The sequence below is a fragment of the Petromyzon marinus genome, chromosome 9 (assembly GCF_048934315.1).
Source record: "Petromyzon marinus isolate PM22_M1 ecotype Great Lakes invasive population chromosome 9, UKy_Petmar_22M1.pri1.0, whole genome shotgun sequence".
In the NCBI taxonomy this organism is placed as follows: Eukaryota; Metazoa; Chordata; class Hyperoartia; order Petromyzontiformes; family Petromyzontidae; genus Petromyzon; species Petromyzon marinus.
In genome coordinates, this window is record NC_133675.1 from 14,389,521 (window position 1) to 14,416,494 (window position 26,974).

Below are 26,974 nucleotides of genomic sequence, written 5' to 3' on the forward strand. Positions count from 1 at the left end.
TTTGATGACGACAGAAAATCTACTCTTGCATCTCAATCACTCAAAACATCAGAGCAGAGAGCTTGCAACTAGCCATTTGATCAATAACGTTATGTGCCCGTTTTAAGACTGTATACGGTGGAACCAATGTTTTTCAGAGGCTGGACAACAGCAAATGTATTATTTCAGGAGTACTTCCATGTCAATACCTTTTGAAATTTCACAATGTTTTTAACTCATGATTAAAATGAATACGCTGGGGTGATGCGTTTGTCAACTCTACTTGTAGTGAGGTAGAATTAATAATTGCTTGGTCTCCTCTTATCTCTTTCAACCAGCCTGATGATGAGTGGGCTAAAAACTACTCAAGAGAACGAGACCACTGCTTGCAATCGATAGGCTACACAATGTATGGGACACATATTCGACCACTGTTATTATTTCATGGTGCATAGACGTTAACTCAAGTTAAAACATTTACTCAACACGAAGTAACTGTGCATTTATCTGCATTTTATAATCTACAGTTCTTACTGTGGCATCTTGCTATTTTTGTAATGAATTCCTAAAAAAATGTTCTATGCGGTTATAATTTGGTCCTTGGGCTCAAGAGCCGATATCAATATGAGGCCCTTTACTCTTTGGTTCTATTCGGTAAAGTCACGTAGTTTTATTTTTTACCAAAACATTCTTTTTTACCTACGTGACTTTACCGAATAGAACCAAAGAGTATGGATCCTTGCAGTCACGAAAGCTTCAAATCTAGAAATGAGGCCCTTTCATGCAGCTTACGCATGGCCAACTCCCCCTCCTGCGCCCCACCCTCCTGCTCCCTGAAGTGTCATCCTCACCACGCATATCGATATATCGTGGGGATAACAATGGAACACAACTTAAAGAATGTAGGCCCGTGAAAGTTTAGTGACGTGGTCGTAATGACGTTGGCAGACGTTGAAAATAAAGTTTTTTATACGTATATAAAGTGTTCACATGTACGCTCACCCGTCATTAGCGAATGTAAACAATCTTACGCAGTGGTAAACAAGGACTGTAAATAAATTCTTGATGTAAACTAAAGGTAAACACGAAAGAAGACACGTGACTGCACCTGTGCAGACATTGCGAGTCACCATTCTGGCAAATGTGGCAGAAAATGTTGCAACTCCGTGACTTGATAGTGGGGTTGGTGGGTCACGCAGAGATGGGGCCAGCGTGAAAACCCATATCTGCAAGTTCAACAGAGTCCCCGACGTGGCAGAATGGCAAATAGGTTTACTTTTTATTTTTTTGTCATCTTCAATTGTACCGCTATTGCACTGTCGGCGTCGTGCCCTTGAGGCGAAAAGAATCCTCTCGCATCTCTCATAGCGCGATAGAACCACCTTGTGATGGAGAATGGCGTGTAAGACCGCAGAGCTCCCCACGAGATCCCTTCAAGTGACCTCTGATGCACACAGTGGAGGGTGGCAGGGCACTTCCCAGGCCCACTCTCCATCTGCGCGACAGTCAGAACCGATATTATGTTCTCAGAGCTGAAATGTAACCAAATTAAGTGCGGAGCCATCCTTATTGTGATGCATTTTGGAAAAAAATAAAATGGATTTGTGGTGTGCTTGTGCACGGCATTCGGCGGTATTGCCACGTTTCTGAGCCGTCTCCAGACACAGGGAACGTACTAAAAAGAAAAACAGGCAAAGCTTCCTTAAAACCACTGGATCCTCACAAAACGAGTCTTGATACTCGGCGATTGTGAAAAAAATTTACATTTCACGCCAGGATATATATATTGTTTTACAAAAAAACGCAAATTCATCATTGCTACGTGTGTCGTTCACACAAATGCCATTTTATGACAGTGCGTTCATCACTCCGGGTGTGATAAAGAAGTTTCTGACTGGCGAGTGCAGCTCTCTCATAATCGCCGTTGCGTTACACGCAGACGAACGGCACTAATTGGCCTTAAATTAAAACGATGTTCATTACGGATAGCACCTGTGCCCATTAAGCAAATGTTTCGCACGGACATCGTGAACGCATCGCTTAACATTCACAAGCTACATCGGACAAGGCATGCACAAGCCTGCCACTGAGGGAGGGTGGGGGTGGGGGGTGTGACTACTTGAGATGTGAATTGATGCAAGACACACATTAGTATGCGTCAATCGCAATGCAGGAAAGCACATCGCAGCTATTGTGCTGCTGTGACAACTCAATCGCGATGGGTCACTCGAGCAGGGGATCTGTGGCCCGCCTCTACAACAGCGGCTTCGAAGGGTGGAAGCCCCTCGTGGAAGGGATCAGCTGACGGTAACCGCATGCGTGGTAAAGAGTTTGCCCAGTGAGGCCGTGATGAGCTCCCCGACTGTGATTACAATCATGATGCCTCGGCACCTCAGCTGCCCTCTTAGAACAGGCTCATCTCTCCCAAGACAATGCGACTCCGTTCCTGTTGAGGCTTAGCATGGTAGTTGTCACGGCGGATGATGGCGAACAAATGAAGTGCAACTTCTACGATTATTGCCAGTCACAAAATCACAGTTATGCATGACGGACAAATAACCACTTCGGTTTGATACAGGAGCTGTGCAAGTGCTAACATGGTGTGAGCCTCGATGACAAATGTGAGCATTCTGTGAGAATTATCTGGCTGGCTTAACAGTAGGACACACCTATCCCTGATGCTATTCAATCAAGACGACAACAAATACGGATCCAGCCTTGTCAATATGTAAAAAATTACGTGAAATTATATGATAATGATATTCAGACATTTACAGAGTTAAATGTAATGCATCAATAACTAATGCTATTTCATTTATGGTAATGCTTCCTCCTTTGTTGTTTGTAAAATTTAATTTGCGATTTTTATTTAGATGCATAAAATTAGATCACTGCTTTCCTCGCTGGAAAACTAGTTTAACAAAATTAGATGTGATGTTTTTTGGACAATGGCTGAGAATGTGGAAGGAATTAACAAGAGCTGTGGCTAAATAACGTGTAGGATATATAAAACTGTACAGAGAGAGAGAGCAGGGTAAAATGTGTATAATATATCATCATATCATCACTTTGTTTAAACACCTTACAAACTGTAGACAAATGCTACCAAGTGGCGCAACTACAGCACCATAAATCACAGCTAATCAAAAGAGACATTCAATTATAACCTGCCTCAATAATTCCAACTGCCAGCAATCACCTCATATCTGCTTATCCTTGACAATTGATTTTTCTTGTGACCCATTCTTTGCATTTTCGTGGACTTTTTTCTATTGCGCTGGGAAAGTCTTTTTTATGATACTGCCTGGTTTTTAATTTAACAAATGTGTTTTGCTATCATGCTGGAAGTTATCCATCACACCGGGGCTTTCCATCACACCCAAAGTAATTGTACCATTTATTTATTCATTACAGAATGGGGAAAAAATAAAATCAGCGGCGTGCACCTTGCGAATGTAACGTCCTACCATAAAAGCCCACTGGTCTACCACAACTGGAACTAGTAATGAATGAGTTTTTTTTATGACAGTATTGTCATTGTTTCCCCAGTTACAACCTGATTGTGCTATCAGCATCACGTTATGGAACTATCGCAGAGCAGTGCAACCATTTGTGCTTGAGGATGGTCCACAGAAGCGGATATCACAGAGCTACCTCTGAGATCCCTTAAAGTGACCTCTGGTTCACACAACAGAGGACAGCCCTTTCCCACCTACTGTACGCAGCATATCCAAGTAATATTTTGTTGCATAACCCAAATAAAGTACAACACCAAACGTATGGCAAAGGTTCATTTGCTGAGTCGTTGGTGGCCGGGCTGAGACCATTAACTCGCGACACTTGCAATGCTGCTTTGATCACAGGCGGCTGCTTGGATTCAAACCCAGGACCCTCATTGCTCTGACCTCTACGTCACCTGGCCACCTCTTGATCAGGAACGCTTAAATACTTTAAACATATAATAAATAATGATTTGTGTGGCTGGTCTGATGCACAAAGCCACGATAATGCTACCGTGAAGTAAAGTTGAATAACGTTTTATTTCAATAAAATTAACGCAAATATAATGCAGTTCTGGTAGCAATTGTACAAAAAAAAACACTGTTATGAAATATATTTGCGGTTAAAACTATGAACAACAGCACGGTTGTTGTATTCTCACAAATAAATGTCCAATAAAACACCATTGTTACGTTTTTTTACAATTATGAATTTGTTATTAATGCCACTGCAATATGTAAACCGAACAGCCAGATAATTGTAAACGAGGTGATTAAAGTAATAGCTCAACGTGGCATTCTTAATTCTTATTTAGATTAAATCGAGGGGAATGAGAATTAGATAAGTTTGAAACAAGAGACTTCTTCCCCCTACGACATTCAATTAGAAAGGGCATGGGATAGTGTAACAGACAAGGCGCCTTTTTACTTTTAATTGAAGCTTAAAAAGGTCATATCGTGGCAATGCTTGGATTCTGACGAATGCAGCGATGGGCCTACTCTGCAGCTGCTAAACCCTTCCTGAATGCGTCGTAAAATACGACTCAAATGTCTGCATCATTCACCATGCCAATATTTAAATGCACTTATAACAAGTGCATGTCAATGTTGCATTTTCTTTGGTTCTTTCGGTAAAGTCACGTAGAATGAGAATAAAATAATAAATCGATAAAATAAAATAACACAATAATATTCTCACGACGTTTCTATTATTTTATTTTATCATTTTATTCTCATTCTACGTGACTTTACCGAAAGAACCAAAGAAGATGAATCCTTGCAGTCACGAAAGCTTTAAATCGAAATGTTGCATTTGTTTGTTTTATTATCTTTTTTTTCTTTTCCATATTTGGCCAAGTGTGGTGGCTGGATTTGGAGTCACGTCAAATGTTGACTTATAGTGAGGTACCCGTCGGAGCACTTTCATAGTTCTGCCACAATTTCATGGACAACACCGCGTTTATCAATTTCCTTTGTTATGTGAAAAATATATAATTACAGGCAATCCTGTTTCAAATAGATTTTTGTTGGAAGGCCACGTAATGACCTCACCAAATGCGTGTCATTAAAACCGTCCACCACCCAACACAGCCAAGAAAAAAATTATTGTCACGTGGGGCACAGGCATTTAACAACGCACACATTACCATTCCTCCAGCTCACCGGTAATTTGAAAAACAATTCTCAATTTCGATTTAAAGCTTTCGTGACTGCAAGGATTCATCTTCTTTGGTTCTTTCGGTAAAGTCACGTAGAATGAGAATAAAATAATAAAATAAAACAATGAAATTCTCAACACAAGTAGACGGCTACTTGTGTTGTGGCCGAAACGTCGTGAGAATTTCATTGTTCTATTTTATTATTTTATTCTCATTCTACGTGACTTTACCGAAAGAACACAAATAAGAAAAACAATTCTCATTTCACAAAATGATTTGACCAAACTTGGTCAGATGATTGTGTGGCCGAATGCAAAAATTGAATTACGAATCGTTAAGTAAAGACGTTTTTTACGACGACAGAATTTTACACATCTGCATAAATGAGAAAGCTAACAATGCACTGTATATTCCTACGTCACATGCAAATGAGTAGCAATCGATATTGAATGCAACATACTGTATGGTAAAAAATAACAAAAGGAAAAAACGTAGCAATAAAACTGCAAACAATGTTACTGCGAGTTTATTTAATCAGGTTAGACCGTCAAAACGTCGCGGGCCTGATTTACGTTTGATTTCACCCGTTTGTGGAATTCTATTACAAAAATTCCACTCAAGTTGTCGGTGTCAATGTTCCCCACACACAGGCCCACACAAGTCCCCAGTTATATAATTATTCCATCCTAACGGCACCCTCTCTTGCCCATGTTGCAATCGTGCCGTGAGAAATTGGCACAATGGGGGAGGCTTTTTGTTGTTGCACGCAATTACAAAAGGGAGAATGTCTCGGATTTTGTATACGGATGGCTGTCGTTCTGCCAACAAGTGGTGAAATAATGGCCAAAGTGGCTGCACGAATTGGGCCCTTCGTCTTTTGAACAGTTGACCTGGGTCAAACCGTGGTAGCCATATAACATAATACTATACATCTGACATGGGTGCATTTCAACGTGAAGTCATAGGCGTCTGCGTGCTTTGAACGCACCGCTCTCAAAATGCTTTGACTGCCCACGTGCGCACTGTGTGGTCTGTAGATATACAGCAGACAAAAATAAACCTTGGACATGTGCTGCTGTTATTGCTCTATCTTATTACCTTTGTGCTATAAATGGCATTTTTTGCAATCTCGTTGAGCGCTTATACACAAGTGACAGCTATAAAATTGTACGATACCATGGCTGAACAGGTTACGTAAGCCTGCACTCAACTCGCTTCGTTCACCACCATACATAATGCTTTAAGAGCTTTTTTTTTTTTACGAATTGTTGTCCGTGTCATTTCCACGTCCGTCTAAACTCTGCCCAGACAACAGATCCATCTCGGTTGGCTTCGTGCAATCATCATCCCCCTATTAACCGGGAAGGTACTTGGTGAGAAAGATATGGATGGGAATCGGTGCCAACATATTGCATTGCCAGACCGTTTTCTGTGATAGTACAACACTTAAAGTCCGGTTACCTTTCAAGTGTCTGCTGCACGAGCATTAGAAGGTACCAGCTGCTGTAAAGCAGGATATAATTGGCTTGATGCACATCTGCGATACATCACGCAGCAGATAGCTGCAATTTTAGCAGAGCAGACACCCCACGTTTGGGGAAAACAAGTTAATTTGTTGGCTCTCTTTACAGAGGAAATGTTTCAAACAGCACGGATGTTTTGTAAATAATTGTGGAATTATTCAGAGCTTTCCCCCATCTCACTGGGTTTTTAAACTCATATACACACGTACTGCTCAACTGGACAGATTTTTCCTGCCATTGCAGTGACCCTGAATAACTATTGATTGATTGCAATATTAGAGGACAGTTGGAAAAAAATATCACATTGAACTCAGCTGATGTTATAAAGTATGTACGGTATAATGTCTATTATGTGGGAAGTAAAGAGAGCTTTGAAACAAAGCGCTGGAGAAGTTAAACAATAAAAAAACACAATCTAATAAGCTAAATGAATCCAATATATCATGACATTGCACATCACCTCTCATACATTCCTTTTGACGATACATCGCAAGCTCAGCTTTGTTTTCGTCCATTATGCTGGACATGTTTCTCAGGATTGAATACGCAACTTAGAAGTTGTAGATAAATATCCCCAACATAAATGCTTCATGGGGCTATTAGAAAGAGGATATTGTCATGGGTTGGGTGCGTGCCAAACGGAAAAGTATAGGCTATATAAGGTCACGCTCATTACACGCAAAGTGCTTGCCACAAATGAACCACAATACCTTGCTGATATCAAGGACCATCATCACGCGAACTCCAGCTCATCCTCACAGCAGCAGCTTTTGGCCAACCATCGGAACAATGACGGTTGCTTGCATCACGTGCTTTCAGACGCGCTTCTGCGGCCGTCTGGAACGCTCTTCCTCCCGATATTAGGAAGCCACTGGAGCTATGCACTTTTAAATCTAAATTGAAAACTCATTTCTTAAGAACTGCTTTATGTGTTTAGTTTGTTGTCCTTCCCCCGCACCTCCGATTAGCACGGTTGGCAACGTACGGTGGGGAAGAATTCAACTAAAACTATTGATGACATTTCAGTACCGGAGACATTATGTATAAACACTCAGAGACTGGCTGAAAACATCTTAATATATAGAGGACTGCAGATCTTGACCACCAGCTCACTGCCTTACTGCATGCCTTCCAGCTTGTCTGTAGTTCCTCAGCGATTGTGAGATGCAATTTGGATAAACAATGCTACACAAAACTACGACATACTGCTTCTTTCGAAATAATCTCTCAATAATTATGAAATAGAACAATATTCTTTGAATGTTCACTTCAAAGTAATGCTTGCTATTATTTTATTATACACTGCTTCATACGTACATTTTCTCAGCATTACTTATTCTAATAATACTATCATTTTATTGTCTAGTTACAAGCTGCAAATAATGCAACAGCTTCAGTAAAAATGTTTACTCTACGCATGCAACCTGTAGGATACTAGCAGCATATATTCAAAATAGTTGTATACAAATACATGGGGACAACTTGTGGAGGCTTTTAAAGAAATAACTTACGACAGCACAATTATAACACTTTTCTCATTAAAAAAAAAGATGCCGTTATGGCACAATCGGATCTGAAAAATAAAGAATTAAAGCTTTTTCGTGACTTCATAAATTACTCATTGTTTTTTTTCGGTAAAGTCACGTATGTAGAAATACAATAAAAAAACAATAAGCACCCAGGCCAAAACAAAATGATGCTTCCACGATGGGTATGGCTCCTGCTTGGCTGCTCACGCGAATACAGTAGCGATTATTTTATTTTATTTCGCTGTTTAAGCTCAGCCTGCACGCCCAAAAAGTCACGTCGGACTCCCAAGCAGCGGCGATGAATTAGCTGTAAACATTTCCATATTTCTAATTACTGAAGGAATGCGAGGTTGATTATGATACTAACTTCAAAATTGGCCCACATTTACTGAACATTGTTAAAGGTTGCAATCCACCGTGAAATGCAATTAACAGCGTATTCGAATTAACACCAATTATATTATGGGATTTGCATTTTACGAAACGATTATGCTAATAATCAGCAAGTTAGTTCTGGATATCACTTGGAGACATTGTAAGCAGGCCATACATTAGCAATGTGACATTAGGCTATATTATGGACTTTCATGGTGGCCATAACATTTACAAATGTTGATCATAAAGTATCGTACTCAGTGTTCAAATGGGCCTAGCGTTGCTTGCTATTGTACAACATGTGAACATGTATATCATACAGGTCTCTCATCAGCACTTACATGAATAATTAATGTAATAGTAGGGGTAACATATACCATCCACTGCATGTTATTCCAGTACTGTACATTGATACAAAAAAAGTATAACCATTTCGTCCTGAACAACAACAAAAACAATCTTCAAATGTATATGCCGAACGCATGGCCTTGGAATAAACCTCGATAAATATTTTTTAAACAAATTTCCACGGCCTTTTTTTAATCTCTCCCTCCTCTTTCTCCTCGCAGTTGGAGGTCACCGAAGGAGAAACAACCAGCAGCAGCGACATTATTATTCAGTAGCCAGGGTCGTTTTACTTTACTCACGTGCTGCTTAGCTGATAGTTTGCATTCGTTTGATCCCTCCGACTGATCGTCAAGCCGAAGAAAATCACCGCCATGAAACACCGAGACGTCACTGTAGCGAGCTTGTGCACAGGGAACAAAGGTATAAAGTGTACTTTATATAAAGTGCACTTTATATCTGTGTTCCCTCTGCACATAAAGTGCACTTTATATCTGTGCTCCCTCTGCACATAAAGTGCACTTTATATCTGTGCTCCCTCTGCACCTGCTCGCTAATAACCCCTTGGGAGAAGAGAAAGAGAGACGACCTGAGTTGTATTTTTAAAATATAGAAGTTAGGGGCCAATGTCATTAGATTCATAGAATCTTTGGCAATAAATAAGAAGCATATGCAACAAGCACCTGGTGCTATTAATCATCATTGTCTCACTTTGCCCACTGAATCACCCCGATACGCGTCTGGAGCTAAACAATGGAACGATAATTACTTGTTCAAATGCTGGATATTCACTGCCATGTATTTTATGATGTGGGACAGCAGCACCTAATCCAGTTTCGGTAACAGGGAATACTAATTATACTGTATCCCCCCCCCCCGTCCCCGATGCTTTTCTAGCCAAGCACTAGAATTGTAATTTCCTTCATAAATAATTACCTCAGTTCTGGCTTGATGAAGTTATTAGAATATATATTGAGAAAGGAGATGACATCCATACGAATGTATCTTAATTTGGTGGCATATTTTGAAAAGTAGTGCCCTCTCCGTGTCTTACCGATGCAACAAGCGCATCTTGTCTTCTGACAGATAAATCAGACGCTGAATTATGAAGATAATTTAATTTAAAATAAGCACACATCTCGGCTACCTATTTTTACTGACAAAATAATAATTAAGCTTTATAGCCATCTTCTTGTCTTAAATAAATGTAACATTTGCAAACTCGCAGAGTTGACACTGAAAGTGGAATATACGCACACCATAACGATCTCCCACTTGAATATATAATTATATATGTGTATATATTTTAAAAGGAACATCTGGAAACTTACACTTTGCTTTGGAATATGTCTGTCTAATGCTAAGAGGCATGGCTGTTGCCTGATAAACTTTAATGATCTGCTTTTTCCCCCATACGCTCTAGATAAGCTCAAGCAACACCTATAATAATTTATCTATCTCTGTGAGCTGTGTTCTTTCTCAAAGACGTCAGTGATAATGGCCTTACGCTTAACTCTGCAAATGATATTTCTCAATTACTTTGCAATAGGCACGGCCGGTTTCAGCCACTTGTTCATATTGCTTCTAATTATTTACGACCCCGTTAAATACCGAATGAAAGTCGAGAAAATAACATTATGTAACACGATTTTTGTCCCTGGGTAGTAAGTGTTATTATTTAATTGTTTATGCCTAAAAAGTATAGAAAACGACTATTATTCCCCACAACCTTTGCTTTTGTGACCAGGACTTTATGTGAACGAAAGAGACAAATGCACACGTGTTCTCATTGAAAATAGGTACCTTTCAAAATATCACTGTCCTGGTCACAAAAGCAAAGTTTGTGGGGTATAATAGCCATTGTGTGTACCTTTGAGGAATAGGCAATTAGGAAATAACACTTACTACCCAGGGACAAAAGTGTGTGTTTTTTGTTACACAGTGTAATTTGCGTGCGAGAATCTTGCCGACTCTGGAATATCACGATTTGCCATATTCCAAACCATGAATTGTGAGCTGCGCTGGCTCAGCGTTCCGATGCAGTTACTTTCCTGTAGTTAGCTGGCATTTAACAACGCATCCATTCATTGACTTCAGAAACTCATTTTGCCCGTGGTACACGCATCAAATCGCACGTGTATGAATGTAATATTTGTTATTGCTGCACTGTATATGCGGTGTGTGTGTGTAATCGGTTCATATCAACCCTGCAGCCACTTGACGCGCTACACTCAACCACAAAACGTGGCCTATGCATTGTCCGCGTGAGCCCAACTCATGGACAAGTCATGCCATGGGTGTGGCGGTCAAATGCTACGTGCCTAGAGATATTGCATCTCTTTTTTATCTTAACGTCATTCATATAGTGCCGTGGCCACGGCGCTTTACGAGGAATGAACAAAGTGTGGATTGAGCTCAAGCAGAATGACGAGGCGAGAGAGAGAGAGCAAAGGGCGAGAAGGTGACATAGACACACCAGTGGCAAAATGAATCTCATTAGCCACTTGGCATGCTAAGCCTTCTACAAATAACATTATTATTTATACTGGATTACATTGTGGTATTTCCCGTTCTTCCTGAAAATGCGAAGATTAAAATACAAGAGGAATATAGCCAATGACGTGTCATATAGTAAATAGATGCTTCACACATCTTTACATTCACGGTATTTTGAACACAATACAAATTTGAATGAATAATTCATGTGTTGCAAAAACAACGTTTAAAATTGGCTACATTGTAATTCGTTCCTGTATTGTGAATGGCCACACTCATATTGGCACACAACGCCTTTTGAAGACAGAGTAATATTCCTCGTAATATTCCTCCCACCATCGTGCGTCTCAGGCAAGGTACAGCAGTTAATTGACCAAAGAGATGCATTTCAATAATGTATTCACTGCACTGGCTCATTGGACAACTCGTTGAATGCTGCACAGATTCTGCCAAGGTCCAGCAGAGATGCACTTAATTGTGCTTTATTTTAAGCATTCGGTCAAGTAGAAAAATTAGATTTCATTACACCCTCCAGTTGTGTTTTTAATGTATAGGAAAGTGCAATTGAGCATATCAAATTGTCTTCACCAAACTAAGATAATGCATGTCTGGATTTGAATCTGGGGAGCAAACTGTGCTCACAAAGTTCTCAATGATAGTGCATTGATGGTCATAGCGAGTTCACGAATGAGTGCTAATTAAAGGCCATTACATGAACAATGTTAACTTGATTTGGCTTATTCCAGCTCTCGGAGTTAAAGATGTTTAATCTTGATAGATATGCAAAATTACATTGTTGCACGGCATATAAAGGTGTTCTCGTAATTTTGATAACGAGGCCTATTGCAGTTGATTTAGAAGTAGTTCTGCTATTGCAACTTCAGGGGCCATTCTCTGATCGATTTCTTTTCTAATTTGAAGCTGTGCCAAAAATTCTGCATGTAAAGGATGCAAATTTGCCAATTGTATTTTTTACACTAAAGTGCGCCTCCAAGTTTTAGAACATTTTTTTAAATTAATTTTTCCCAGTATTCAATCAGACAAGTCCCTCAGGGCAATGTAACTTTTCTATCCGAAAGTTTGTTCGTATTGCATCATGTTTACAAGAGAGAAGGACGCAATGGATGGATGTAATGTATGCGCAAACGCTTTTAACCTTACTCTTTGTTTTTTTCGGTGACTTTTCCGAAAAAAACAAAGAGTAATTCCTGCAGCCACAAAAGCTTCAAATCAAGCTTTTAACCTATTGCGACAGGTTAACAAATGGTTGGTTACAAAAGTTTGTACGAACGTAATAGTTCCGCACTTTACCGTTACATTAGAATGCATCAAAATAAAATTATTCACCTATTAAAATTATCCAAATGTTATAAATTGCAATATATAATGGCATGATTTCACGGCAAATATGCAATAGCAACTTAGGATTTTAAATATATTTTAATTAACAAAAAAGTACAAAAATAATATCAATACAAAGTTTAACTTTAAAGGCAAGATCAGTGATGTAAAAAAAACAATTTATGCTACCTTTGATAGACTGCAAGTACTGAGCTGTTAGCACTCATACCAGACCCCATAAAGAGCAGTAATGCTTATTAAACTGGTGCATGCTGTGCAATGCAATGGTTTCTCATCAAATTTGATTACTTTTCTTGAATTTTGCAAAGGTCTGCCTCCGCTTCTTTTCGGCGAATAACATACTCTGCAAGGACATTAAACAAACTTGTCGAAGAAAAATGTGTCTCTGTATGAATATGTGACCTGATTTTAAAAATAAAAAAACTTTCCTAATGTATATTCATGACAACTCTGAGACATTCCTGCCACTAAAATCTAATACAGGACAGGAATGTACCACTAGGCCCCTCTTTTAAGGCAACCGAATTGTTTTTTTTGTATTCATGCATTTGGCCTTCGCAGCATAGCACAATCACGCACATACGCATTACATTTGAAGGAAAATCACTAACAAATATTGTGGATCATAATAAATGCAATAAATAAAGGTCCTTGGGATTATGTCTCGGTCCATTTGTGTTGATCCCGCTATAAATAATGCCAAAAGAGGTTTGCCGGTGCTGACAGGATTTGTTTTGTTTATAATAATTAATAATAATACGCAATCTTAATTGCAAGGTTTTCATGGAAGCTGCATTTTAAGGCTCATGTAAACTGATTGGACATTTAATCTGGATGACAGACATCATCGCTTGATGAATACCGGTGCAATGCCCCAACGCTGGTGAGATTTGCATTCGAGTGACAAATATGCGTTAGTCAGCAGTATCACCAATCTGGCAGCTTTAGCAGCATTGACACTCCGTTTGGTGTATCCAACTCGAAGAACACTTAATGAGCGACAGGCACGAGCATAAATGAGTCCAGCGCGAGGTGCCTTTGGCCTTGGGATTTTAATGATTTCAGATATGTAGAGTGCTGTACAGCTCGGTGGAAAAATAAATGTAACGTCGAGTTGGGGGCTCTCTTTGTAAGGGAATGATCTAATTGCGGACTGCAGCTGTATGGTTGCGGTGGTCAGTGCAGTTTACTATGAAACTGGCAACGTGAGTTTGATTTCACTCACGCGTGTGGTCAAGTATGGTCATAACAACACGCGTGGACAGGGGTGGACAAACTAAATAACGAGAGCCGGTTTTTTCCGACTTCGGTACAAAGCTCAATATTTCAAGAGACGCAATGCACGTGAATACGTACCGTACGGTTTAACACGTAGGCTTTCGCGACCAATATTATTCATAATAAAGGTTTTTGGGTTAGATCGCGTTATTTATAAATGTGTCGTAACCCTCTACCACCCAACACGGCCAATCAGCAACAAAAGTGTCACGTTGACAAAAGACAAATAATTCACTACTTTAGCCCACCGGTGTGTTGAAGAGTGAATCCACAACATTTAAACATTTTGAGTACGACGTTTCGCTGGTAAATACATCCAGCATCATCGGGCAATTCGCCAGAATGGTAAAGCCCTCGCTTGCTCCCGGTTTTAAATAGAGCAGCAGGGTGACGTCATCATTTAACTCGTATCAGGTGCAGTGATTAGTACACGTTACGTCGCGGAAAGGGTGCTTAAAGAGCTACCACACACAGCTCTCGAACCAACACAGCATTGGGAGGCCTTCAACCAGCAGTGGATTGACCAGGGCATATAAAGTCTCCTTTTTATGATACTGGCTGCTGGCTTGGGCTTCTCTCCACTCCTCAACCATAACTCGATTGGTTAGTGGCTGCGGGGCCTTTCCCAGCAAAACTATCTGGGTAACTTGCTACATGGGGTTTTTCGTGGAACAAATGAATGTTTAATTGAAATGCAGAAGAAGTTCGGACGATTTATCATAGATAGCCAAAGAGGTGAGATTGACGAGTATAGAGGATTGAGCGGTTAATTTAATTGTTCGTACTAAAATTGCTCAATTTGTGCTCCTATTAATGTATTTCTTTCGCGAGAATATTATTTTAATCATATGGAATATTTAACAAAAAAACTCACAATTCACATCATCTTGGAATTGCATTACAGTACGTGATAAAGCAGATTACTTTTCGTGCTCTGAGTACAGGATCGTGGGAAGAGTATGAAAATAACAGCCGTCTCGTATTATCTGTTGCAGAGGAATGCCGATTATTAGAATGAATAATTGAAGTCAAATTGGCCACTAATTTATCCCTATAGTTTTTAGTCAAATTGATCAATAACAGGTTACTGTAGTTCCACACATTGGTGTATTTAATGTGCACATTAGAGATACATTTTGCATAACTTATATACCATGTGAGAGGGACAACATGATTGCACCTGTTGCCTTCATGTGTTATGTACAGGGTTTGTGTTGTGTTTTATTACGGCACTTAATATGAAAACATATTGCTTTAAAATTGCTTTTTTAATACAATTTTCTAACATTTTAATGCTTTTGCGGTCTGCCCCACTGTTATATAAATGACGTGTCTATTCTAACAGTGTTATTAAATGTCAAATCCAGCAACTGACAAAAAAATGTCACATTTTAAATGAGCATCCAAAAAAGATGCTTATTAAAATTGCAGTTTGTCAGTGTGGGGCAATTTGAATATTGTTAGCAAGATGTAAATATTTTAGTTTGACGCCAAAATAAAATGTCAGAACTTTGAGGTCCATTTGTTGGAAATATTTCCTCGTATATCAACTTGTCATTATATTCTATATGGGCATATAAAAGTGAGGATTGCAAAATCAACAAAATAATGAATGTAATTCACCCCGCACGTTCTTGGAAATACAATTAATTTCTTTAAAGTGCTGCGTTTTCATTCTCGATGTGCAAAAAGGCTTACTTATTTCATTGCCTTTTTAGGATAATCTTATTTTATTTTGTGACGCAATAGTGTCAAAACATAAGTGTAATTTCTTTCACTCGTACGCTTCCGCGGTCAATATTATGAGTCATCGTTTATTTATTTAGGTTAGATTGTGAGATTTTCTTGATCGTGGCAATCGCCTGATGCTGGTTGCAACTATGAGGCAAAGGCCTTGCTAAAATTATTCAATGTTGTCTATAGTTCTCCTCTTTAGTTCCTTGCGTGACAACTTTATTATTGGCTGTGTCGGGTGGACAAAAGACAAAGACCCCCCGTGTAGCCTCAACAGACTGCTGGGGCACACGAAGGGGGTGGGTGGCCAACACCACTCCCGGCCGCCTTTGTCTCCCCAGTGGTGATGTTTACTACACACCGCACCAGGTACTAATTTGAGGCTGAGTCGACCTAGTGGAGGCCCACGACCGGTTCAAATAATCGTCAATGCTGTTGGCGGTGAGCGGGAATCGAACTCGGGTCATCGGGTTCGTAGCGCTAACCGCTACGCCCACCGCTCCCCGCCAGGTGGCGCACGGTGTACGACACATTAGCATTTTACTTACGCAAACCGACCCAAATCTTCATTACGAATCGTGTATTTTCGTCACGTTTGTAGGTCATTCGTCTGTAAAAAATATATTTTCTAAACATTATCAGAGATTACAAAAGTAAACTCGAACACTAATCTCATTTAGCTCCTTTCAGGTTTTATATTGAACAAAAACAAATTTGACGACACTCTTACAATGAAAACTCATATTCTCCTGCGCTCGTCTTATTAATTTCATGTCATCGCGCACAGAGCATGTGCGATGGGCTCCCAGACAAAAGACGAACAGCTGCGTGCTGATCATGATGACACTGTTGACAAGCCAGACCCAAGCACACCATTTTCAGACACAATACCAATCGCCAATGGCCCGCAATCAAACTCGAGTTACTGGGACCACAGCCCTGCGTGGCAATCACCATGCCACTACCTTGTATATATAGAGAGAGAGAGTGGCCTGCACCATGCTTGTCCGCTGTAGTCTCTCCAAAGCTAACGTTCACATTTCTTGCCAAGTACTCATTGTATAGGCCGAGGAAGGGAGGGCCCAGGACCGATTCAGATTTTCGTCACCGCTGTAGCTGGAATCTTAACTCGTATCGCCGGGTTCGGAGCACAGTGCACTCGCTACTTCACTACCGCTCCGCCTAGTAGTCAAATTGATCACGTGTGCAACTAGATTGGTCTGCGTACGCTCGTAAAATGATCGTAAAAATTATGATATTTATCTTTAATCATGTTATATCATTTTCCATTTAATAGCAGCATGAATTGTTCATTTTTAGTGTTGGGTTTTCAGGGACATTTTTTTTAAATGGCATATGAAGATCATAAAGTAGCAATATATGGCCTGGGAATAAATCTAAAAAATTTAGCACGAGAGGGAATAGTTTAAGTCAACACCATTCACACCTCTAGTTATTATAATGTCTGATTATTATCCCCAAAGTTAGATTGAGATAGTGTTTTTCCAAAAGGCTGGAATACTGCATGTGCAAAACCCATGGGGTGAATTAGGAGCACATTTCATTGCATGTCAAGTGAAAACATTTTAAGTAGAGGTGGGACTTCAATAACATTAAAGAAAAATATTAAACTTAAACCACTCATTATGAGGTATATTGCCAAAGGCTTATATCCACTGAGAAATATAAAGCCACAATTTGGGTCTACTGAGTAAAACGATAATCAAGTCCTCGGTTCTTTCGGTAAAGTCACGTAGAAGGGAAACAATAAAATAATTATAATACGTTAAAAAAACCGACACTTTTTTAAAATTTTCTTGCTGTGGTTTTCACACCTGATGATGATTGCTTGTGTTGCAGTCGAAACGTCGTGAGAATTTTATTGTTTTATATTTTATTATTTTATTGTTTCCCTTCTACGTGACTTTACCGAAAGAACCAAGAATATGAATCCCTGCTGTCACGAAACCTTTAAATCAAAATTTGATAATCAAGTCATCCAACACTGCATCTGAATCCTTGTTTTAAAAAGGAAGCTTCGACTTTAGAAGGGTGAGTATCACGAATTTATTTTCCTTTAGAAATGTATGGCAGTGAAATGTTTATTGAAATGGTAATTGTGCCGTTGAAATAGTCTCATAGTTTTACTTCATATTCTTTGGGTCTTTCGGTAAAGTCACGTAGATAAAAAAAAAGTTTAAATACAGTGCCGTATTTTTTCACCTGAAGACGATTGCTTGTGTTGCGATCGAAACGTCGTGATTTTTATTTTATTACTTTTCTTTCTACGTGACTTTACCGAAAGACCCAAAGAGTGTGAATTCCTGCAGTCACGAAAGCTTTAAAGTCAGGGTTCTACTTCATTTTTTAGTTCCCAGACTTCTCTACTTGAGAAATGCACTGCAATTGCATTTCTCTCATTCAATGCACTCTTATTGAATACAATATGGCACATATTGTTCACGCAAAACTAACGAAAGTGAATGAACGCCTCCAAAATGTTTTACAAATAACTTTATTGCATTTAGGAAACATCCATCTAGACAAAACTGTTTAGTATTGTAGCGTGCAGCTGCCAAATATTGAAGGCAATTTTTTTTACGTAACGTTGAGACTTCCAAATTAAGACACTGCGATCGTGTGAACAGACTTCAATAAAGGCTGCTTTTTTGAATGTAGGGAAAACAGGAATATGCCACTTCTCACTTTAAATGAGTTTGAAAGAGCTCAGTCGACAACAAAACAAAATATTGAGAACCAAATGCAGCAGAGATTTGTTTAAAATATGTATGTATTCACTCCCTGGGTTGTTCGTTTATCAAAAGGCATTTTTTGTTTAGCAGGGTCTATTGGGTAAAAGTAATGAGGGCTATAGTTGCTGACTGGGCTGCAGTGTATTTGTAGCTGTGCCTGTTCATACCAGCTCTGTAAGCAGTGTGGTTCTTACTCTGATCTGTTATGGGAGTCATGATGAAAAATGTCAGGTTTTTTGTTTATTTGTTATTATTTATTATTTTATCATTTAGCTTCCTGACAACCTGATATATATTGCAAGTGCTGCATTACAATATTTTATATATAAGTGGTGTAAATTCCACATTCCTCTTGGCAGGTGTTAAGTCGTTCCATAGAGCAACCACCACTGTTGACTTCCCAGCAAAGTGCGACTAATTTTATTCTCCCACGAAAGATGATGTGTTGAGTTGACCTCCAACCAGCATTTGAAATCACATCCTTCGGATAGCAAGCTGCGTGCTGGACTGCTGCACTGCCCTATAATGCGTGGTCAGTGATTTATTTTGCTGGGTTGAAAAATGCCGATACTACTGCAGCGTTTAATACGAATTGGAAATTACAAAACGTATATCCCATGGGCAATGGTGCAACTTCTCACGCAATAAAGACATGAGGAAAAAAAATCACATTATTTTCCTGTAATCATTCATTTCCTGATTTGAGTGCAAAACAAAACGCTGGGCCAGTTATTTGTTGATTTCTTTTGCCTCGCGCCACACTTTTTGGGTCACCGAACTTCCCTTCGTTGCGTTACCTCTGAGCCCCCTCTGCCTGACAGTCCCTGACGGTTCCCGCATTGGAGTGGCTTCTGGGACCTTGACACCGGGGAGGGGGGGTGGCTGTCTTGGTGCTGCTGCTACTACTACTGCCAGTGGTACTCGACTTACTTTGCTTCGCTTGCTCGCGTTTCATTCCCTCTTCAGCTGTGCACTAATTTCCTTTTTGGCAGTTATTCCAGGGAGACAGATAACCGTTCCTTTTCAGCACAAATCCAGGCTTAGCCGAGCAAGTTTGTCAGAAAAAAAGGTCAATTGGTTCAAAGGAAGTCCAGTATTGCTTCGGTGGAGATGAAAGAGCTAAGATGAGAACACACTCTTTAAAGGTCTTCACCATTACGACAGCTCCTTTTGTCAAATGTCCTGCGTGGAAACTAACATGTTTAGGAAATGGTTAAAATCGTACACTTAGCTGTGAATCCAGTAAACAGAATTTGATTCCTGGCGACGGCTAATGTGAGGAGCGAGTGCAATCTCTACAGGCCCACCCCCTTCACCAACCTCCCCCTCCACTAGTAATCGCGAGCACGTACGTTCAAACAAACCCCCATACATGAACCAGCATGAGGAGGCTTTAATCCAGCAGTGGATTGGTAAGGAGCTGCATGGTGTTTGGTAGGAGACTGTGTTTAGGTTTACCTTTGGACGAGACACCCAAATGGAAGATACAAACTCCAAAAGAGATTTTTAACCTCAAGGGTTTTTTTTTTTAACCTGGTTAAATGAAGGTGAAATAAAAGTAAAGAAATACATTCACCTCCCCTATTTTGCAATTGTATTATTACTGTCCCCTCTCCCTCAACCCCCATATACACCCAGGACCTATTTCTGCTTGACCAAATGTAAAATATATCCTCCATCTTTCGATTTAAAGCTTTCGTGACTGCAGGGATTCATATTCTTGGTTCTTTCGGTAAAGTCACGTAGCAGGGAAATAATAAAATAATAAAAATAAAACAATAAATTCTCACGACGTTTCGATTGCTACACACAAGCAATCATCATCAGGTGTGAAAACCACAGCAAGAAAATTGGAAAAAAGTGTTTTTTTTTCATTTCCCTTCTACGTGACTTTACCGAAAGAAACCAAGAATGTGAATATCCTCCATCCTTTCCCATGCGGGCCGAGCGCATCTACCCACTCATCATACTTGAGTGCCCACTTGTGCATTCAAGTGTCCTACATGCAAAACATCATGAATGAGTCTCGTGTGCTGGACAAACTCAAGCACACCGTTAAACATTCCCCTGGCATCATCTGCCGTCTCGTGTGGTGGACAGACATAAAATACCGCCACATCACAGTATCTAAACGTCACCCTAACTTAATACTCCTGATAGATGCTTCTCAACCTTTTGCTTGGAATGCTAGAGTGTGTAATCACCCGTCACCATCTCATTTCAATCTATCCATCTTGTCTTGTTGACCCCATAAATCACAGCGTTGCAGCGTCCAAATATGCCGTAATTTATTTTAACCCCGTGCTGCCTACAGTTTGACAAGGTTATCTTGCCAGAGGGTCCACGTGTCCTATATAGTAATGGTCAATCAAGAAAGTGTCCTATTTGTACCCAGTGATTTTTTTTCAGCATCCACTGCTCCTTCACTTTCCCAGCCAATGCCATGACTGGTAGATCTATACTTCACTATGTTGGTCAGTGTGCAGGTTTGCCAAGGGGAGTACATTTTATCTCACCCTCTCACAGAATATCTATCCCACCCAGCTTAAAAGACGCTGCCAAGCTTAGCAGTGTTCATTCGGACGCTGTCTTTTCATCACACCTGAGGACGGCTGCTTGCGTTGTGGCCGAAACGTCGTGAGAATTTTATTTTAGTATGTTTTATTCGTATTATTTTATTATTTCCCTTCTACGTGACTTCACCGAAAGAACCAAGAATATGAATCCCTGCAGTCACGAAAGCTTTAAATCGAAATCTATCTGACCATCATGGCTGCCTCTATCCAGTCGAGCGACTCTCAGTATCCCACTGATGAAGAATGAGTGTTACGTTTTGAGATATAATAGAAAAGATCAAACATAATTACGTTTCTGCTTGTCTTTAAAACAATCAAATTCCTAGCAAAATAAAACGTTCAAGTTGGATGTATGTTTAAGACATGCTCTCATTGTTATACATTACAACTAAAATAGTTGCATGACTCTCCCTAATGTGTTGTATGCATACTGTGAGTGTGTGAGCCATAGGCCTCGTGGTTCCCCCACTGCGCTTTGCTATTTGTGCTAAATATGTTAAGCAGCATATATTTAGCTCAAGTACTGGTTGCTACTTGGCTTATTATGGAGAGAAAAAAAACGAATCATACACAGATTACTTGTTGGCAGCAGTCCACACGCAAATTTGCGAATAACACTGCGCTAAAAGGGACAGGGTACCATAGTCGTGAGCTGTTAACTCCCTCGCCTGGTATACAGGAGACGTCGTCGATTCGATCCTGACCCTGATGCGTGCTCTCCCCGTGGTCGTGTGGATATTTAGAAAACATTTCCACGTGATAAGCCACATCGTTGAGCTATAATTTGTGGCCAGGTCGCTTCTGAATAAGAACTATACAGCTCAGTGGGGCCTTACCTGGTAAAATAAAGCTCAACATTAAACATTCAAATATAAATTCGATGAGATTTTGGCCAACGGTCCCGGTTTCATAGCACGTGGGCATTTTTTTTTTCATTTAGAGCAGTTTATTTGACGAATTTGTAGAATTAGTTTAACCGTAGCTTTGGTATATCGCCATGCTATATACTGCACTAATACAATAATATTCCTCAAAAGAAGATGAAAAAAGGTGGAATTGCTAACCAAAACAACTCCGGTCATGCATTAACGTTTAACAGCCACCAAGTTTAAACTTTAAGCAAATATGAATGCAATTCTTAAACAGGGCATAATCAAAATACAATGTCCAAAAACACAGAGTTGGACAGTGTTTTTTTTCCTCAAAGAATTCTCCAAAATCTGTGTTACACACGTCTTAGGTGCAAATTATTTCAGTTTCCTCTGGCAAAGAGATTTGAATACTGCAATTAGATTTTTTTTTATTCATCTCTAATCCGAAGTAATTAACATCCATTTTGACTGCTAAATTAGGCAAAATAAATAAAGTCATATCTGCTCATGCATAATTCAGTCGCAGTTACGGATTCTTAGTACAACTCTTTCAATTTCATACCCAATATATAATGAAAACGTTCTGCACATATGTATTAAGCATAGGAATGAATCGAATAATGTTCATATCATAGTCGTTAAGCCTCGGTTGCTCTGATAATAATTACGCACGAAGTTAATCATTTTGTGTGTCATGAAGTTGGGCCATTGTTCGAAACGTGATAAATTATATATACTTCCTTCTAAGGAGGTGTAATTGATCGACGTGTTGAGTTTTTCTTGTAAATTGTATTCGTGAACCACTGCCAATGCAGCAACATCACCGAACAGTGTGTTTAATCACGTTAAGGCTCTTGATATTAAACTCAAAAGGTCAAACCCAAGCCAGGTTGGACTCGGTTATCCCCTATAGGGTAAGTCAAATGAGTCCCACTATGTACTGTACGTATTACGTCGTCAAGTCAACTGTCTAGCTATTCTAAGGACAGACTGACCCCTACGTAGATTAGAGTGTTTTTTTTCACAAGGTGAAAATACATGACGATTTACCTGAAGAAGGAAAATGCTTTCAAAGTCAAATGCCACGTTCCATTTTGTTTTAAGTGTTTAACGTACAAAGAAAAGCGCTTTGTTACGAAGCATGGGCATTTTTATTTTATGAACTATGTGCCAATGTACTGGTCCAGTCCAGTGTGTGTACTGAACGCAGCACATGGTGCTGGACATCACACAAAGTGGGAGGGAGGTGTAAGCAAGCATTGCAGTGCAATCTGGGAATAATATATACCCACACCGTTTATAACTGCCAATATGGTTAGGATTACTTTAATGTACGAAAAGTAATTTAAAAAAAATGTGCAGTTTTATTTAATTGAACGTAATAAGGGAAATAAATGTCATTCCAAAATTATGACATCACTAAAATTCAATTTTGAAAGCATCTGCACTGCAAATGAAACATTTTATATTTATGTCAGATTAATAACTGATGAACAATTTAATTGGGTTTAACTGTGCTTTATGCTGTCCGTATTATGAGATAATAAAACTTTCAAAAATTACGAGAACTAATTTTACCTTAAAGCTGCAATTTGTAGAAAGTAATGGCTTAGTTAATAGTATTTTACGTTGTTGTACGGGATGGTGTTTTCAATTAAAATATGATTTCACTTGGTCATAAATTCACGAATAGAATTTAAATACAGGCAAGGAACTTGAGCTATGGTATCGTAAGAATGCTCATCCTTTTTGCCACGATTACAAATTTGACTTCATAATCTTCTTTGCCACGTATCAACTTTCAACAGAAGATAATGTTTCCTCCGTGATGTCAGAGAAGCAGAATGGAGTGTACCCTCACATATCGCCCTACTCAGAAATTGTTTGGATTATCTTCTTTAAACTTCTGCGAGAAACAGAATCGCGGGCCCACTTTCCAGAGTGGCAATTGAGAGCTATGACACGGGCGTACTTTGTGTGTACCAGTGTCACAAATATCCACTTTGCAGCGCATCGCGTGCTATGCTTAATACCATTTATATAATCAGCGTGATTATTTTTATATTGTGAAAAAAGATAGTAATCATGTTTTGCTGCCGGGCACGTTTAATTTATTTTCATTTGTCCGCTTCAGAGCTTAACCCTTGCACGACGAAGGGAAATCATTGTATATCCTGGCATGGTGCATTAGCTAAGTGAGCCAACCTTTGTTTGTGTGAAATAATGGGAAAGTAAATTAACTGGTAGTAACTGCTTGACCACGTGCCCCAATCTAAATTGAACCAATCGTATGCAGAATATACGGAGATGTGTGGATGCAGCCGTGGTGTAATACTGAGCCACCCCGGAGGTCGTCAGTTTCATCTCTCGCCGTGGTATTTTAAACAGAGGGCACGTGTTCCTAAATTCAACACTCTCTACGCATCGAGCAGCATGGGTGGGTACACCACAATCGATCGGCAGGTTCGTGTGTGGTGAGGTAAAGAGTGGGAACTCCCACCTCTTCAAACGGAGGCGCTTCCGTCAACAGTGACGTGAGCGGGCAATTGCAGTGCTGCACCTTTATCTTTTACTCGAATATAATTGCAAAGAGAAATTGGAAACTGAAACAAACCGTTTACATGGCTACAACTTACTTTAGCTGAACACGTGAGTTTTAGTTCATTCAAGATGGAAAACATTTGGCCAAATTCTAAGTTAACAAGGATGCCATGTCTGGACCTATACTAAATGTTGGTAAAATTAAAATCCACCAGGTGGCTCATTGGAGTGCAACTCAACCATGGGCCTCGCATTATCATGGAGACAGCGCAAGCGTTATAAGTTGCAGGGCTACTTGCACGAACAACAGACACAACAACCACCGCTGTTCGAATGACCGTTTATCCCCATATTTAAATAACGCGTGCCAAAAGGGTTACACGTTAATGGGCCCAATGAAGGACAAGTGCCACGCTGGGAAAAGGGCACTGCCAGTATTATTATTATTTTAAGGTTACTTTATGAAAATGATTTTTGTTGTGTGCATGTGATGTGAATTTTAATGTATCTATTTTGCCAAGGGCAAACATTGGGTATTATATATTCTTGGTTCTTTCGGTAAAGTCACGTTGAAGGGAAACAATAAAATAATATATTTTAGTCACGTTTTATTATTTTATTGTTTCCCTTCAACGTGACTTTACCGAAAGAACCAAGAATATGAATCCCTGCAGTCACGAAAGCTTTAAATCAAAATTGGGTATTATGTTCAGGTCCGCGGTATCTCTGCTCACCCTAAGCGACAGATATCGCTCTGAGCCCATCCTTGGCCTCGGTCACGTGGGATGGGAACGCCTGTGGGTCACTTCCCCCATTCGATCATTAAGTCTGCTTTCCCCAGGCCACCTGCACATCGCCCAAGCCATGACAATCCCTTGAAGCAGAATGAACACAAACCTCCACTGCTCTGTCAGGATTGAAGCTGTAGGTAGCCTGTGTCCCCGCCACCTGTTGTAACAAATGTAAGTCCACGAAGCTCAGTTGTAGGATCTGTTCAAATCCAATCCATATATCTGACATCAGAGATAAAAGTATCCACTGCTTGTATTGAGTCCCATCACATACCGTACAATCACATGCGTGGTAAAAGTGATTGGATGTAAGAATTACATTTGGTATTCCCGGTCTGGATCTCGCTTAAGGCATGTTCAGTGTCCGTGCAGCTTCAGCGAAACGTGCAACTTAATATTGGACATTACTTCGTCATATTAGCCTGTCCTGTTGGGTGCTATGAGTTTCTCAAAAGCAATTTAACTTTAGCCTGATGACCTTTCTTCACTACCAAAAAGTACAAATGCAGCGTCACCAAATCATGCATTCAGGACAAAAGGAGTTTCTTTATCAGGCAAATATTTTATATTCGCTAACACGCACACACCTTCGGGCTTTAGATTTGCTTTGACATTTCAAATAATAGTTCAACAGCATCGCCGTGTTAGCTTCATTTTTAGGCTTTCAAGATCGCTAACGGCATTGTCCACTTATCTTGCCATATGGCTGCACAGATTCCCAAAAGTCTTAATACATTTCCGCTCTGTGCAAACACACATGGTTGGAATGGTAAACAGTGTCGCTGGTGATGTGTGTGCGGTTGTGAGAATGCATATAATAATGCACTGGTGTGTAGTCATTCATATTTCGTAGCATTTTTTTATGTTACAACTTTAACCACAAGCATCTTGTGGTTAAAGTTAAGGACCAGTAAGAGTTATTGTTGTTGCGAATGTATACATTTCATCTAATGAGGATATTAATCACATTTACAAACTCCACAATCATGTTAATTATCATTCAACAAATTCAAAGCAAAATTTTACCGTGGTTTTGTTTTCAACATTAAAATGCAATATCTCTGGCCTTGCAGAATCATTTGAATTTTACTACAATCACATTTGCAGTATAGTAATAACTAGAATACCTGGTATATGGTGTGAATGGTATAGTGTGAAAATTTGCATGACCAGTTGGAAGACAATTACACCAGGCCTAGTTCTGGCCACACTATCCCCCCTTGTGTCCAACGCTGGCCTTAGTAGGTGCTGACTAAAAACACTTCACACAGTGGTATAAAGTAACTGGGTGTGCACTTGTGTACATCTTCAGCTGATACGTAGTAAAACATATTGGGACTGAACACTTCAACCGCGTACTCTTATGCAGAGTTTAACTCTTTTGATGAGCATACTGCCCCCGTTAATACTTGGTCCATAGTGCAGCCGGGCTTTGAATATTTGCGGCAGTATAATTCTGGCTGTCGCTTGAAGAGGTTGGTTGTTATTACCGGTGAAACGTCACGATACTCAAATTGTAAATGTTATGGGTTTACTCTCCAACGCACCGGTGTGCTGAACTAGTAACTAAACGGCACATCTTTATTTACATGACAACCCTTACCCATTGGCCGTGTCAGGTGTTGGCGGGTTTAACGACACATTTTAGTTAACGCGATCTAA

At 39.8% G+C, this 26,974-nt stretch overlaps 1 protein-coding gene across 8 annotated transcripts in view; it reads right to left on the reverse strand.

Annotated features, from left to right (window-relative positions):
- Nucleotides 1-26,974, reverse strand: part of LOC116940471 (Kv channel-interacting protein 4-like) — a 390,068-nt gene that overhangs the window by 37,665 nt on the left and 325,429 nt on the right. The window contains exon 1 of one of the 8 annotated variants that reach the window (XM_076065927.1): nt 9,212-17,718. The exons of the other annotated variants lie outside the window; for them this stretch is intronic. Coding sequence (XP_075922042.1) covers nt 9,212-9,387 — 176 coding nt within the window. The 5' untranslated portion in view covers nt 9,388-17,718. Of the gene's footprint in view, nt 1-9,211; nt 17,719-26,974 lie in introns of those variants that run through there. 8 annotated transcript variants of the gene reach the window in all.